This window comes from Drosophila melanogaster, chromosome 2L, assembly GCF_000001215.4.
Source record: "Drosophila melanogaster chromosome 2L".
Lineage (NCBI taxonomy): Eukaryota > Metazoa > Arthropoda > Insecta > Diptera > Drosophilidae > Drosophila > Drosophila melanogaster.
This window is the reverse complement of record NT_033779.5, coordinates 14,079,372-14,094,348: the sequence shown is the minus strand read 5'-3', so window position 1 is coordinate 14,094,348 and position 14,977 is coordinate 14,079,372. Positions and strand designations below refer to the sequence as shown.

The following is a 14,977-nucleotide window of genomic DNA, read 5'->3' as shown; positions in this document are numbered from 1 at the left end:
GTAATAAGAGATAAATTATTAAAGATATCCACAGTGGATTGATTTAGCAAACTCACCTCGAAAATCTCCCAAGAAAGTTAGCAATTGCGAATGGATTAGACATAAAGGAATCGTTTTAGTCGGAAGTAATATATTATTTTATAACAATATCATGCATAAGCAAATGTATACAAAAAGTGCAGAAGTAGGAGTAAATGTGACTGAAAGTTTAATCTAGTTTGGATCGAATTTAGAAATTAGGCTATTGATTGGACATTGGAAATAAATGGAAAAAGGTCGTATAGAAAACATGCCAAAATATTGGGATAAAAATGGGGCAAATTCTTACAATTTTACTTTCCACAGGGGAAAAATGAAATCAACTGGTTATACATACACGCAGCATTCCTCCAGCTGTTTTTTTTTTTATTTTTGTTTGAAATCAGTTGTTTGACTAGCTCGATATAGTTATTTGTTATATAATTGTTTCTGTTATGGGAATATCGTAAAGAAGGAACTGGATTTTAATTTAGATTTCAGCTGGTTGTTGACAAACTGCGCGGGGATCAGAATTTTCCTTTAGTAAAATTCGCCAAAAACTCTATTTTTGGTAAATAGTTTTGAAATTTTACCACTTTGAATATAAATGCCAAACGATTTGGTTTTTCGTTTTCAGTATATAACGTTTGCTTGTCCATTTGTCACAGCGTAATTTGCTACGTAATCTAAGCATTGATTTTTACAGTGTATGGTGTTGTTTAGCAATGAGTTTATGACAATATGATTTTGTTTTTATGAACATCGATACAGTATATTTACAATTTTGTAACATATGCGTGAAGGTGTTTCGATTGGAGTACCTTAAGCCTAACTCGCAGCTTTTTCTAGAGCAAAACACAATTTACCTTTCCGACCTCTGGATGCAGCTTCAAGTTTGTCCTTAAAGTCCTCGTCCTTGGTCCATTGATCTTTAGTTTTCTTGGGAATAAAACCTAATTTGTTTTTGGTATTTCTGTCAAATCTTTTCTTTTTGAATTTTTATTATTGAATAATAATTAAAATTTTACAATCGCTTTACTCGGTTTTGCCTTCTGTTTCGTCATTGTTTCCTTTCAACTTTTATTTTATTTTCCTTCTATAATTTACTATTTAGGTCAAAATGACCAATTTAAATTTTCTTCTAATTTTTTATGTCATATATCTTGTGTTCTTTAGTTAATTCTGTATGTTTCTTTATACGCAATTATTTAAATTTAAATACTAATAACGACATAAAAAATCAGCGCTTTTCTTTTGTTTTCTGTGTTCTTTGTTTCTTTTCACTTTTTAAAATTAATTTAATTTAAATATTTACTAGGTTACGATTTCATCCCGCTTGATTTGGTTTTTATTAAACCCTTTTTAAATGACTAATTAAATATTAATTTAAAGTTTTGTGTGTTTTTCATTTTTATTTTTAATAGAGAAAGGAGTTTGGTTTTTGCTTTTTACGTTTTTTAAGAAATATATACCTTTTATGTATATTTTTTAAAATTCTTTTAAATGCAACTAGTTGTAGGAAAAAGTTTCATTTGTTTCAAATATTTTCTTTTATAATTTATTACATAGTATACTATATATATTTATATATATATATACTGGTTTGTCTGTGTAAAAAGAAGTATATACGTACGCACATACATATATATCCATGTAAATATACACATATATGTATAAACTGTGTATTAATGGTTGATCAAGAACTATTTTCCAAACTGTCCTCATTATGCTCTAGAACTTTATTAGTTTTAATCTCCGTCATTCTGCTCCATTCGATGGCCTCGACTAATTTTGACGATTAGTCAGTCAGCCCAGATTGCCTTACTATTTCCTATGTATTTATTTACCGGGGTGACGTTTTTCTTTAAAAATTGCTTATATGAAAACATTTGTTCAACTTCAGCTAATTGGATGTTGAACATAATCCAGTTATTGATTGCTATTTGAAAACGGCCATCAGATATTTCAGTTGGGCATTTTGGTTTGCATTCTCTTGTGTTTAAATAAGCACATTTGATGGAAATGTATAAAAGATTTAAAATTAGTTATTGTTTTTATTTTTCATGCTGGCAGCTTGTTTGCTATGTTCTCTATTATTATTTCATTAATACTCTTAAGCGTTAGGATTGAAATCTATCGTTAATCGTTCTCACTGACAATCGCATTGGAAAAGCATATAAAATAAAATACATGTTTATCAAAAACATTAAGAAAGTCCCCCACAAATATCAACCGTTTCCAGCTAATCCCGTGGGCATACAACAAAATGTACAAATAATTTCACCTTTCATCAAAATATACCAAGTTCTCATATTATTTTACATTTGCAATCTTTTTTTTATCAAAAGCTAAACCTTATCTGTAAATTTCGATCAATCATTTAAAGTTAAATCAAGCAAAAAAAAAAAAAGAGCGGATCAGAAATCTGTATAGTTGGGCATACAAAATCTGCATACAAAGTGATGTTTGAAAATTTCCTCTAACCGAATCGCATAAAAACCAATTTGCTCGATATTCATATATGCTTAACTATTTCTTCGTTCTGTTCGATATTCGAATTATACTTATTGTTGCTTGTAAATATCTATTTCTAGTATGTTTTGTTTGAGTTCGCGTTTCTTAGCTCTTTGGATAGAGTCTTAACAATTTATGGTTTTTGTGTGTAGCCTAGTCTAAATTGAATGACATCGTTTAGTTGCTAATCATATTTCCATTATTTATTTTTGAAATCTTATATGTTTTCATTTTGCATTTTCACTGTGACCGATACGCGTTTGTTTGCTCTTGGTTTCGGTGTGTTCGTATTGTTTTATATTCAAAGAAAAATTCTGATTGTTTACATTGCACAAGATTTACAATTAGAAGCAGAATAACTGTAACTTAAAAATTAAAAAGCTAATTCCATTTCGAACGTTTTCTTCGCTTTTGTGTGGAAAGAAAAGTCAGTGTGAATTTTCGACCAACGCAGCTTTGCTTTTTCTTCTATGCTCGGTCACGGGATCCTTTCGATCAGGAAATGCGCAGTATGCCAGGACCTTCCCCAGCTGATCCTACGCACTTCCCGAGAGATCCGCCAGACCATGGTAATTTTTAAGATTTTGTTTCTTGTATTCCTTGTCTTGTCATCATGAAATTGTGTGCTTGGCTAGTTGGCGGACAGAAACATACAAATTGGCATAAGCTGGCCATCGAACAACCGTTTGTGTGTCCTGTGTGGTTTTTGTGTGTGGTACAAATATATGAAAAGTCGGGTCAGATGGACCCACGCTAACTCCGTCATATATATATCATACATATATCTGTATAAAGCTCCTTGGTTTATATGTTTTGGTTGTTGTGGTCTGGTATCAGTATGTTTTGTGCGCTCAATACCAGAGCAAGCACATAATTACCCATGCACCGGCATGTTATGTGTTCTGGGATCTGTGATGTTCATTGTTATTGGTAAATACATATGTATATCTCGAATGCGCTACTTGTTGTTGGTCTGTCTGGCCTCTGATTTTCTATCGAGTTAAGTTCGGTTTGTGTGTTGAATTGCTTTCTGGTGCCTCAACTTTGAGTATTTGTTCAAAACAGAAGAGTGAAAGTTCAAACGAAAATGTAAATGAAAATGAAAATATCGTGAGATCAATACAGAGGTTCGCTGTTCTCAATGCGCTGAAGGAGCGAACTCTTGCCCTTTTGTCGTGGACCTCGCACAATAGTTCGATCGATCATCGTTTGCATCACCAAAAATCATGCAATTCATCAACACGCAGATATTATTGCTCGCAACCATTTAATTTATAAATTCATTTCCTGTGCAGCGCCAGTCAACATGAAATGCAATCCGTCGGATGCATTTCATTTACTGAGCGCCATTCTGGGCTCATCTTCATCTGCTGTGCCGCTCGTCAATTACTCACATGTTCGCCCATTTTCATTCGCATCGTTTTGATTTTTCATTTTATCTTTTATATTCCAGTAAATTTTCTTAATTCCAATTCAGATTGGTTATTCTATTGGTTTTGGTAGGGTTTACGGGGTTTGGTTTTTACGCTTAGGGATTTGGTTTTCGATTTATTTTTCGATTGGTTTAGACATTCAGTTTAAATTAAGACGAGGGAGGGGGCACTAGACACACAGTACTGGATATGTAGGGTTAATTGGTTCTGTTTCGGAAATGCAGTTTCGTTTAGAGGGGGGAATGTGGCGTAATCACTTAGTTGGCCTAGGTACTAATTGCTAGCAAAAAGTTGCTCGGAACAAATCTCTGGACTGGACTTCAATGCTGAAGAAGAAGATACAAATTTGGTTTTTCCTTTTGTAGATCTCAATGCGTTGGGTTTTCATATCGTAAACGAGTCGCAAATTTTCCACCTACGTTTCCTACTACGAGTATAAAGCTCACAAATTGAAGTTTTCCTAAAAGGTTTGGGGGAGGCTTTTGTTCGTTCTGCATTGAAAAACTGCACTTTCCATTGAAGTCTGTCAAAAAAAAAAGTTTCGAAAACCCATGTAACTATTTGTATGAAAACGCCTCGCTTATCCTATAAAATATAACATATCTAAAAAGAAAATATACCCGTTTTGCTTGCTGTTCAAACATGTATAGTATGTATATATATATATATATATTCAATGGAAGAAATCTAGATACTGGCTTGTGGGGGCTTGCGGGAAGTGAGGGGATTTCTTTGGTTTACCATTATATAGATTTTTGTATAGAATTAGGAAAATTGGAATTAGTTAATTTTTAACGTTTTAGTATATGATGTTGGTTTAGTCTCTTATTTGTTTAGTGTCTGTTTGATTTGAATGAAAGACTTTTAAACGAGAAGTTTATAATTAAATTATTGTGTTTTCAGAGACGATTTTTAATTGTTTTTTTTTTTTTGTTTTTTTTGTTTTGGTTTTTCTTGGATGTATTATTTAGTTGATGGTTTTTATCATGTATTTTCCTATTTTTTTGTGCTTTTTTAGTGTCTTTTTAGTTTTAATTTACTTAAAGAGTTTCGTTATTAATTTAATAATTAACAAATTGATTTTATAATAAAACCAATAACAATAACCACCTCGCCCATATGGCTACGAGACAATAATATGTGGTGCTGATAGTAGTACAGCTATTGTGGCTAATATTGTGAACATTGTGAATATGATAAGGCACAGTCTGTCAACGACCATAGCTGCAAATTTCCAATCATTGGCAATGTCATTGCACTCGTCATCTTTACGTAGCTGTTTGATTTTTGATTAAATTGATTATGTCAGTTATCACAGGAAATAGTTGGTTGGATTGGAGAGAAAGAGATGAAGCGAAGAGTTAAACTTGATTCAAGTCATTTTTTCTTGAGTGCTAAAACTAGGCAGTGCATGCAAAGTAATACTATAGTATTCGGAATGCAATTCAAGAGCTAAAACTGTGGTTAGTACAATCGAATGATCTGCGCAAATCTGCAGATCTGCAGCAGTCCGCCGGCTTACCTGATCAGTTATAAAGCGAATTTCCTTTAAGATTAAACCTAATTCATATTCAGTTGATGATTTGATGCACGTATGATGGGTGACCGCATCCGGCATTCGGGTGCTGCCAATTGGCCCAATGCTGCCATCGTCGCCTTGTCTGTTTTTCGTTTCATCGTACATTTGGACCCGGTCGAAAGCGAGAAGAAAGAGAGAAGTTTTGGCACATAAGTGGCTGGATTCACTTGACCCAATCCCAAATGTGACTCGTTACCCATAAACCGTGCGATAGAAAGCCGGGTTGTGTGGCAGTGTTCCGCCGGGCGTCATGGGGCGACAATTGTGCCGGAAGTCATCATCGATGTCTAGTACGTTGGCCAGCAGCGATTTCGACGAGCTTCATTGCGGGGAATAAAGACACCTTTAGTACCCTCAGTAGGAACATCTAATGCATATGGGTAATAAGTACTGTTCCTGCTCTCGCTTTACACTCAAAGAAAGCGGAAGCAGGAACTGCGACACTCAGAAAGTGTGAGTTATTGAAAAATCGATAGGTTGATGATTACATACTTTAGTTTAAGGTATGCATTCATACTTTATAAAATCAGAAAAGATATATCTAAGAAGTAGTTTATCTTTATCAACATATCGATATTTTCAAATGGGTAGTGCTAAATATGTTAAGTTGAACACACAATATATCTATATATATAATGCAATCTGCAGTAGTAACACCAATAACTAGATTAAGTACCGCTCTTTCAGCTCAACGTCGGAGAGTATCTGGTGCTTCCGCTCGGAGGATGTGTCCGAACAGGGCGTGGTCGGGAACTCCAGGATCAGCGGTCGTCCTGGTCGACTCATTCGCAATATCCATGGCAGCCAGCACAAAAACACGATGCGTATCTAAGCGGCAGGTGGCGAAATGGAAACGTTTAGTGGGACGGGCCCGGGAATAATCCGATCAAAAATCAAATTTGATGTATTTATGCTCCAATTGCGTGTGCGAAAAGTTCGTGTCTGTGGATGATGATAGCCTCCCTGCCTGGGTGTGCGCATTTGGGTGTGTGGGTCTGGAAAAGTGTTATTTTGGAGTGGGTCCGAAAAATGTGCGGAAAACTCCGGCTGGCTTTCCACGATTTATGGGTATTTTGCATGAAACCGGCACTCACACCCAGACAGATGACCACAAGTATGATTTATATTTGATTTTGATTACAACTAAAGCAACACTGTTTTCAAGTTGCTGCCCCAGAGAATTGAGGAGCAACATGTGGGTGTTCGTTGTTTGGTGTTTGTCAGTTTGCAGGATGATTTGTTATTACACTTATAATAATATTTATGTGGCTTGTTGTGTTCGTTTCGTTTGCGAGAAATGAACTGTGTTCGCATTTCGCCATGGTCTCTGCTTATTTATAGCTACGGTGCATGCAAAATTTATGATCTACAACACAAACACGGATACAGATACAAATACAGATACAGATACATGTACAGGATACAGGTAAACACGTGTATAGCACGAGCCAGAAACACACATACACAACAATGGCAATAGCTATAATGACAGCAACAATAACAAACAACTGAGATGATTAAAGTTGGCCCAAAGCTGCTAAGCTGTAAACAACTCCCCACCCCCAAAAGGCATTCACACCGATCTATGGATTATGCAATCTATCTGTATAGCTCTTCTAGCACTAAATATCATCATTATGTCAAATATATCATACACTAGATGTTCAATGTTTATATATTTCAATATGCCACCTTAAAGCTGCATGACCGTAGAATCAATTTGCTAATCTCATGCCTTTGTATGCGAAAATCAATAAGACCGATAACAAAGAGCGATTGCGTATCTCAGTTGTGCACTTTAATCTCATTCATCAGCGATTGCCATCTGGTTAAATGGCAGGGAGTAAACATGGCAGCATGGAGAGCGGCTAAACTGGTTAGCTGGACGTGTAGTCGAGCAGACTTCAAATACGGCCACAAAAAGGAGCGCCATTGTCGCAAAAACGCAAATCGATTGGATAGTCAGGACATGTTACGCTCCCCCTTGTTGCAGCTTATCCCCGGGCATTGGTGTACGGACCACTTCCTACTCCGACTCCATCTCCGCCGGCACGAAAACCGTAATGCAGTTGAGGAGCTGAAAACCGACGCTCTTAGCTGACAAGCTCGCTTGCAGTTTGTCTGAAACTGTCGTTGTCCGTCGTCCTTTTGGCCGGGCTAGCTGCCTCCTCGATCATGTCGGCTCCTCCTTGCTGGCGGTTTCCACGTTTTTTTTCCCTTGTTCCTTTCCTCTCTCCTCTTTTTTTTTTTTTTGGCCAACAAGCGGGGAGCTTACATGGAAATGCGCTTCAGGACGTGGCATGCAAACCAAATTCAAAGTTAACCATTGCCAGAGAGCAACTGGCATTTTTGCCCATATCCATATCAATGCGGTCCACCCACACTTGCCACCGCCTTTTGTGCAAATTTTCCGCAAATTGATTTGTTGTTATCACACAAAAGCGCGGGCCAAGCGGGATGTTTGGGGCGAAATCAAGTGGCAGGCGACAGTCGGCAGTCGGCAGCAAGGACCTGCAAAAAGGACTTCTTGGGCATGCACATTTCTAATGCACCTGGCCCCGGCCCGCCTGCTCAATTGGCTCAATTTTCGGTGCCGTGTAAGCACTACTCACAACTGGGCCAACTGTCAGGCCCCCCAAAAACTTGCTCCTCAAGTTGCACTCGATTGCTGGCTTTGGTTTTTCCCCCATGTGTTCCAAATTCAATTGTGTGTCGAGGGGCGGAGACACCACACACATTCTTGCGCGAATGCCATACAAAACTTGTCATGTGAGTGACTCCTTAAAAGCCAATCGACTTCGTCTGAGCTGCCCTTATTCTTGATTTTTTTTCCTGCCTTTCTGCGTCTCGTCTAGCGAAACTTTTCATTATGCACTTGGAGGCCATTGCAATAATGTGCTGAAATTGTGGAAAGCAATTTGACTGTCCTGTGAAAATATTGTCATGAAATGTCTGATATTTTCACCAGTGATATCAGTGTTGCACGTTTAATGGAAAATAAAGATACTTTCTAAGGTGAAAGGGAAACAAAAACCTATTGAGCTTAAGAAAATATTTTCTTGTGCAGCTATTGCTATTACTTTCTAAGTAATTTTCTCTTTAAACAAATTTAAGCTACGTTTACCTTGTGAGAAAATGTGCGTAAAAAGGTTGTGCAGCAAACTTCAATATAAAATATTATTTCTACAAGTACATAGTGTAACCTATTTTCTGCATGTTTATATAGGCGACATCGCTGGTTTTATTCATTTTATTATTAATTTCACTAATGTTTATGTAAAATTTAACCCTACCATATTCAGAGCCCCACCCATTTTCTATTCAGTTATAATTATGCCTGCCGCCAAAGGCATCATAAACTATTGTACATCACACTCAGACACACACACAGCACCACACACATAGAGACTATGTACAGAGATATATGAATTAAATATGTACTTAGAGGAAAAAAGATATTGGGGTGGCAAATAGAGGCTAGATTACCATTTACAGAACTTCGTACACCAGCACAGCATATTGCATAATGGATAATTGGACAGCAGTTTTGACGCTGCCATCTGCTTTGGTTACTTTTTGCATTATTTGTTGTTTATTTTTTTTTTTCTTTTTATATTTGTTAAACCTATTCACATTGGTACGAGTACGAGTATAATGATGCAGATACAAAAGCGTGTGTGCAACTGGTGACAAAGTTACGAGATAAAAAGGGGATTGGGATAGGAAGTGGGCGGGGTTTGCTGGTTAGTCGGTTGGTATCTGGATACTTGCTGGGATCGAGGATGTGGCTGGCATACACGTAAGTTCAAAATATGGGCCCAACATCAACATTACGATATTTTTCATTACATAAATTATTTTATAGTAGACACGTATAGTAGCTAGACATGTTGGATGGTTACAACATTCATTTCGTACTCTGTACATCCGTCCGTCACATTTCGGCTCGGCATTCCCAGCGCTTCGTTATATTACGTTCCTTTAGGATTCTTTTGATATACGTTTTTCCTTTTTTTTCTTTTTTGGGTCACACACACAGGGTTACACGGGGTTACATGGGGCTAAACCTCGACTCAACTGACATTTCTTTTGGTTTTTGGCTGGCTTTGGTTCTCGGCTAAATTGCAGATACAGTTATGCATACTAACAAAATCAAAGAGGCAACAAAAAATTGCAGCTTGCATAACGGCCTCTAAGTAGGCACCAAAAACTAACAAAGAACCAATTGAAAAAACCGAAGAACGAAAGGGTTTTTTTTTTGTGTGTGTTGAAACAAAAATGCACGACAACATCAACAATAATAACAATCAAAGGATATCGAACAACATTTATTTGTGCAACTATTCGCAAATACGTTTTTAGGCATTTTTAGTATTTTAAATGTTTTTATATAGCTTGATGCTCTTAAAGGATGTGAGCTATGATATAAAACATGAACATGTTTTTCGTTTTTGGTTCGAAATGATTATGGTTTCCACTAGAATGAGTTATTACCTTGACTGAATGTGCGATACTTTTCTTTTTTTTTTTACTAAATTTAGAATTTGACTCTTTAAGGATTTATTTGTATATTCGCAAGAGTGAAATAATCAGAAGTTATTTTTAAGAATATCTGAATAGTGACTATAACGTCATTGAAAAATTTAATTTTTATTTTTAAGTATTTGATTGTGACTGAATGGGTTTTTTTTAAAGATAGTTGCCAAATTGAAAATGAAAAGAAAATGTATCTCATAAAATCCCGTTTTTTTTTTTTTAATAATCATGTTTTAGCGATGTATGTTTATTTGTTAGGCTTCGTTTTTACAATCAAGGAACACAACACAATTACAACAAGTAACTAAACAATGTGAAAATAGCTAACACAAAAACATTTCGCTAGCTAACACATAAGTTATCTTAGCACGGCTCTTTTCCTCTTTTGCAGAGATAAATCATACAAAAAAATGCTAATTCTATGCGACAGTGGCCTCAAACCCGACAGCACGGAGGACTCGGTTGGCAGGAATATATAAGGATATAAGGATATAATGGGGCAGGATATGGGAGGTTCCTCTGGAGCTGGTGTTCTGAGGCCACTGGAAACTGGCTGAAGCTATAAATGATGAGTGATGGTCGCTATTGCAGTTGTTTCTTATTTTGATATTTTTTTGTTGGTTGGTTGGTTGGAGATAGTTTTTTGGTTGCTGTGGTTGTTTGGAATGGTTGTTTGGTGGGTTGACCTATTTGCAACTTACCCATTCGGACATTTCGTGCGTATCAGCATTTCGATGATGATAATTTAATATTAAAATCGTTGACACAACGGATGAAGCTACCATAAACATTATGCAATTGAAATATGTACCTGTTGGTTGGTTGGGCGTGTTGTCAATATATATATATATATGCAAATATTATATATATTTATTATGTTTAGTGTGGGAATATATTGTAATTGTTGTAGTGGTGCACGTGGTTAGTTTGGTTAGTTTCATTGTCATTATTATTATGTTGGATTGGAAGTTGTTGTTGTGTTAGTTCGTTTTGGGGTAACGCATATTTCAAAGTTCAGATATTATTCATAGTGTATGGTTTCGTTTCGTTTATACGCATTTTGTGTGCACATATCATTTTTGCGGAGGGTACACAGTTGTTTGAAAGAAAGAAAAAGGCAAGAAATATGTACAAAATATTTTAGTTAGTACATTAAATGCAAAAAATTGTCGTTTTGTTAGCTTCTTAATCGTTCTGTTTTTAACAGGCATAGCAAATGTTATTTTCAGGAAAAATACATATAGATTTATATTCTGTTTTTATTCACACACACACGAGGTTAACTTTAGCTTGTATACTTTAGACATAGGTTAGGTAAATATAGAAGTTAGACACCAAAAAGTGTACGCCAAGAACGGAATTAGAGAAATTCAACAATATAATTTCAATTTTAATTTTGTTAGCTCTTTTTGAAAGATAAGTAAGTATTCGGATTTGAGGATTGCTTAATTTTGAAAAACAAAATTATGGAAAAGTGGAAAAAAATTTAGTTCGGTTGACTATAATTTGGTTTTAACTATAAAGTGGGGTTGCTCCTTTTTATTCTTCTCTAAGTATAAAAAAAAGGATCTAAAGAACAGGATCACTAGCCGAGTCAGTGTAGAAAAGGCAGTAATAACATATGGATTTCTATCAATATCTAACTAAATACAAAAATGTTTTCTGATCTGAGCAATTTTAAAAAGATTTACGATTTATAGAACTGCAGTTTTGGAAACTGTCTGCTCTCTATCTTAATTTCACTAGGACTTTTTTGCCTGAGTAGTGGATATCTCAAAGTCGAGAAACTAGAGATTAACGACTCTTTTGTATTATCCGATTTTATTCGCTCAAAAAGGAACAACCCAACTGTATTTAAAATTCAGATACCTTGACAACCGAAACTAAAAATAGTTATAACGTGCAAGAAACTCGTTGTCAAATATGTGTGCATTGTTCAAACTAACTCGTGGTATAATTTAGGTTTTGATCAGCTTTTGGTCTTTAAGGTTCATATAATATAGTGGGTTACAATGTTATTAATTTGTTCTTCGCAAATTTGTTAAGGCTATACAATCTAATTATATGCCCCTCTAGTTATGGTTAATTAGTTTTTCGATCGCTACTTCTTTTTTTGGAAACATTTATTTTGGTTGCATCAGCACGTATATTCGCTTTAGACTTCAAAGCCAAATATTTATGTACAACATTTGACTTTGCTGCCAAAGTAAATAACTCAAGTCGTTAGCTGTGCTCTCCAAATTCGCTTGGGTTTTTAATTGTGTGTCAAAGTTTTAATATTATAAGATCATCGGATTTTATTCGGATTTTAAAATCATTTTAGAAATGCATGGATATATAGAAAATGAGTATGCAACTGCAACTTTATAGATATTCATAAACGATAGGTATATGAAAGTATTACGGTATAAATGTTAAGTTAATGATTGAAAAGCATAAGTAGGAACAGCGATAACATGATACAGGTTACATATACGAAAAGCTCTACCATCGACTACTATTGGTAAACAAAATGATCTTACCCAGCAATGGCACCGCATCGGAAGTAGCCGGCATTGTCTCGGCAACCATATTCAGAAACACGGTCAGCGAGAGCAAGATGGTAACACCTAGATATCAGATGAAAAGTTTCGATTAAGTAAAGTAAGTGCATGGAAAATCAAGGCAGTTTCAGATAGTGATGCAATTACTTGTTGTTCTTAAGTATTGCATTACATTTTTAGAGTCCATTTTGGTTTCAGTTTTAATTAAAATGTGTTAACTTCGTTTTATTTAGTTTTGTGTTCCTAGCCAAACCATTTCTCACCATTTTCTAACAGTTCTTAAAGTCTGCTTCTCTGACTAATTGTTTTCCAAATCATTTGGAAAGACATGACCCATCATTAACACTGCTTGAGTAGGTGCAACCTACCCAAAAGCTTTTAGTATCATGCACTTTTCAACTCGACCTCACTAGCCATTCAGTTTTGTGTACTCAAGGAGCCGAGTCGTCGGCTAGGACGAGTCCCAACTGATTTTCCGAGCCACTAATGCCATGTCCTGTCGACAGACAGCAGCACACTTTAAGGAGCATTCCTCGACTCGTTGAACACTTTACACAGCTCCCAGCTCCGATGGCAGCATTAAAAGTTCAATAGTTTGCTCACCATCGCTGAGACTGTGGCGTCATCAGCGGGCCCAAACTGGCGGAGTGGGTAACGATGGCCATAATGGATAATGTGCCATGTCAGTCGGTTAGTCAGTCGGTTACAAAGTGAGAAGGCAGCTGGCTGGGGAGCTGTAGCTCATTCCTATCGACACGATTATGAGGAGCTTCTAATTTGAAATTCGCTGCTTTCGCCGCCAACTAGGCTGTCATTATTTAAAAAGTACTTGGCAAATACTTTTCGAGCGGCTCTCAAGCTGTTTGCATGTGTGTTGGCAGCTTGTTATACCCCAGTATTTGCGTTGCGTAAGTGGTTTGAAATTAATGTGGCACTTGCCTTCCCCCTCCAGTTTGGTGTGCCTCTGGAATGCTATGCTAGCCCAACTTACCCAGTGATAATTTTTCACCCGAATCTGGCGGCAGAGTGAATCCGAGCAAGGCCATGGAGGCAATCAGTACACAAGGTATGATCAGGTTGAAGAAATAGTACAGTGTTCGTCGGCGGATGATGATGGCGAAGGTGATGTCTATATAGGGTTCCGGGCAGCAGTTGTAATAGATTTCGTTACGTTTGCCGGGCACACCTGCGATGGTTCAATTGTATGGAGAGTGTCATTATGATAAGTTCTCGGTGCGATTAATCGGTATATAACATATGTTCTGGTCAGATATGTTGTATCTGTGGCAGTTTTTACTTGTCACTCGGGCTGAGCATCTTGTTTTGAGCATATTTCGAGATAGGAGTAAAGTAGGGAGTATGTATTGTAGTAGTAGTAGTAGAGCATGGTAGAAAGTTGGTAAAAGCGTGTTCGAAACAGAACAGAGCAGATCAAAGACTAGAGTGGCTGGTTGAGTGTAATTGAAGCATTATTGCCATTCACAGTTCTTCAATGTTTTACAGATATGAGTGGCTGAGTGGCTGGGAAACGAGTGCAATGTGGGTGGGCATGCCGGATTGATGTTTGGATCTTGGGTCTGGGGTTTAAGGGTTTCAGGGTTTGGTTGAGTGTAAACTTAGTTTCGGATGGAGTTTTATTTGTCTAGGCAACTAATTGTAAGTAAAGTTACGTAAGAGCAGAGCAGAGTGGAGTTAAGCCGAGCAATTTACTATGGGGTAAAAGTTGTTATGCACTTTGCTTTCCAAAATGTAAATACGTAGTAGAAAAGTATGTAGAGATAAGAAATCGTTTGTGGGTAGTTCAAGTATGCATATACATGTACAAAATCAAAGTTGAGAGTGAAGTTGTGTAGGAGGCTGAGTTGATTGGCTGTAAATGGAAGGTCCCCAATGTGTCTATAGAATTGTGTGTCTTGTACTTATTTTCACTTTGATCACTAACACAACCATATTTTCTTGACTAACTATTACCCTTTTGTCTCAATATCGATCTCCTAAAATTATTGGCCAACTGTAGCCAAGGAAACTGAAGCCGCAGCCAAACTAAATAGTTGTCCTTGCTGATTGAAAGATTTCTGGAACTTCTGCTAATCTGCTTTCTGTAAGAAACTTTCTCCTAGAACTCAAAAGCACATCCATTCAAAAACCATGGAACCTTCTACCACGACAACTCCGGTCTCTTCTTAATTGCTTTTTCCCCCGCCCATATTGCGCGACATGTTCGCAAACATATTTGCAATAAAAACTTTTGGCAAAAGCATTTGCCATATGCCCGAAAGAAATGCAGAAAGTACGGAAATATCTAGTGGGAGTGGTAGACAACAAAATTTCAAGCAAAATTATCTGCTCAACTT

General features: G+C 36.6%; 1 protein-coding gene across 4 annotated transcripts in view; it reads right to left on the bottom strand.

Moving 5' to 3' along the window:
• Nucleotides 1-14,977, bottom strand: part of nAChRalpha5 (nicotinic Acetylcholine Receptor alpha5) — a 54,232-nt gene that overhangs the window by 53 nt on the left and 39,202 nt on the right. For 2 of the 4 annotated variants that reach the window (NM_001370005.1, NM_001259098.3), the window contains exons 8-14: nt 13,615-13,809; nt 12,603-12,689; nt 10,782-10,891; nt 6,221-6,372; nt 5,741-5,863; nt 5,488-5,626; nt 1,624-5,241 (exon numbers count right to left, since the gene is read on the bottom strand). In NM_001370005.1, the coding sequence (NP_001356885.1) occupies nt 5,002-5,241; nt 5,488-5,626; nt 5,741-5,863; nt 6,221-6,372; nt 10,782-10,891; nt 12,603-12,689; nt 13,615-13,809 (1,046 nt within the window). In that variant the 3' untranslated portion in view covers nt 1,624-5,001. Of the gene's footprint in view, nt 1-56; nt 5,242-5,487; nt 5,627-5,740; nt 5,864-6,220; nt 6,373-10,781; nt 10,892-12,602; nt 12,690-13,614; nt 13,810-14,977 lie in introns of those variants that run through there. The other 2 variants (NM_205985.3, NM_205986.4) reach the window with 2 other exon arrangements.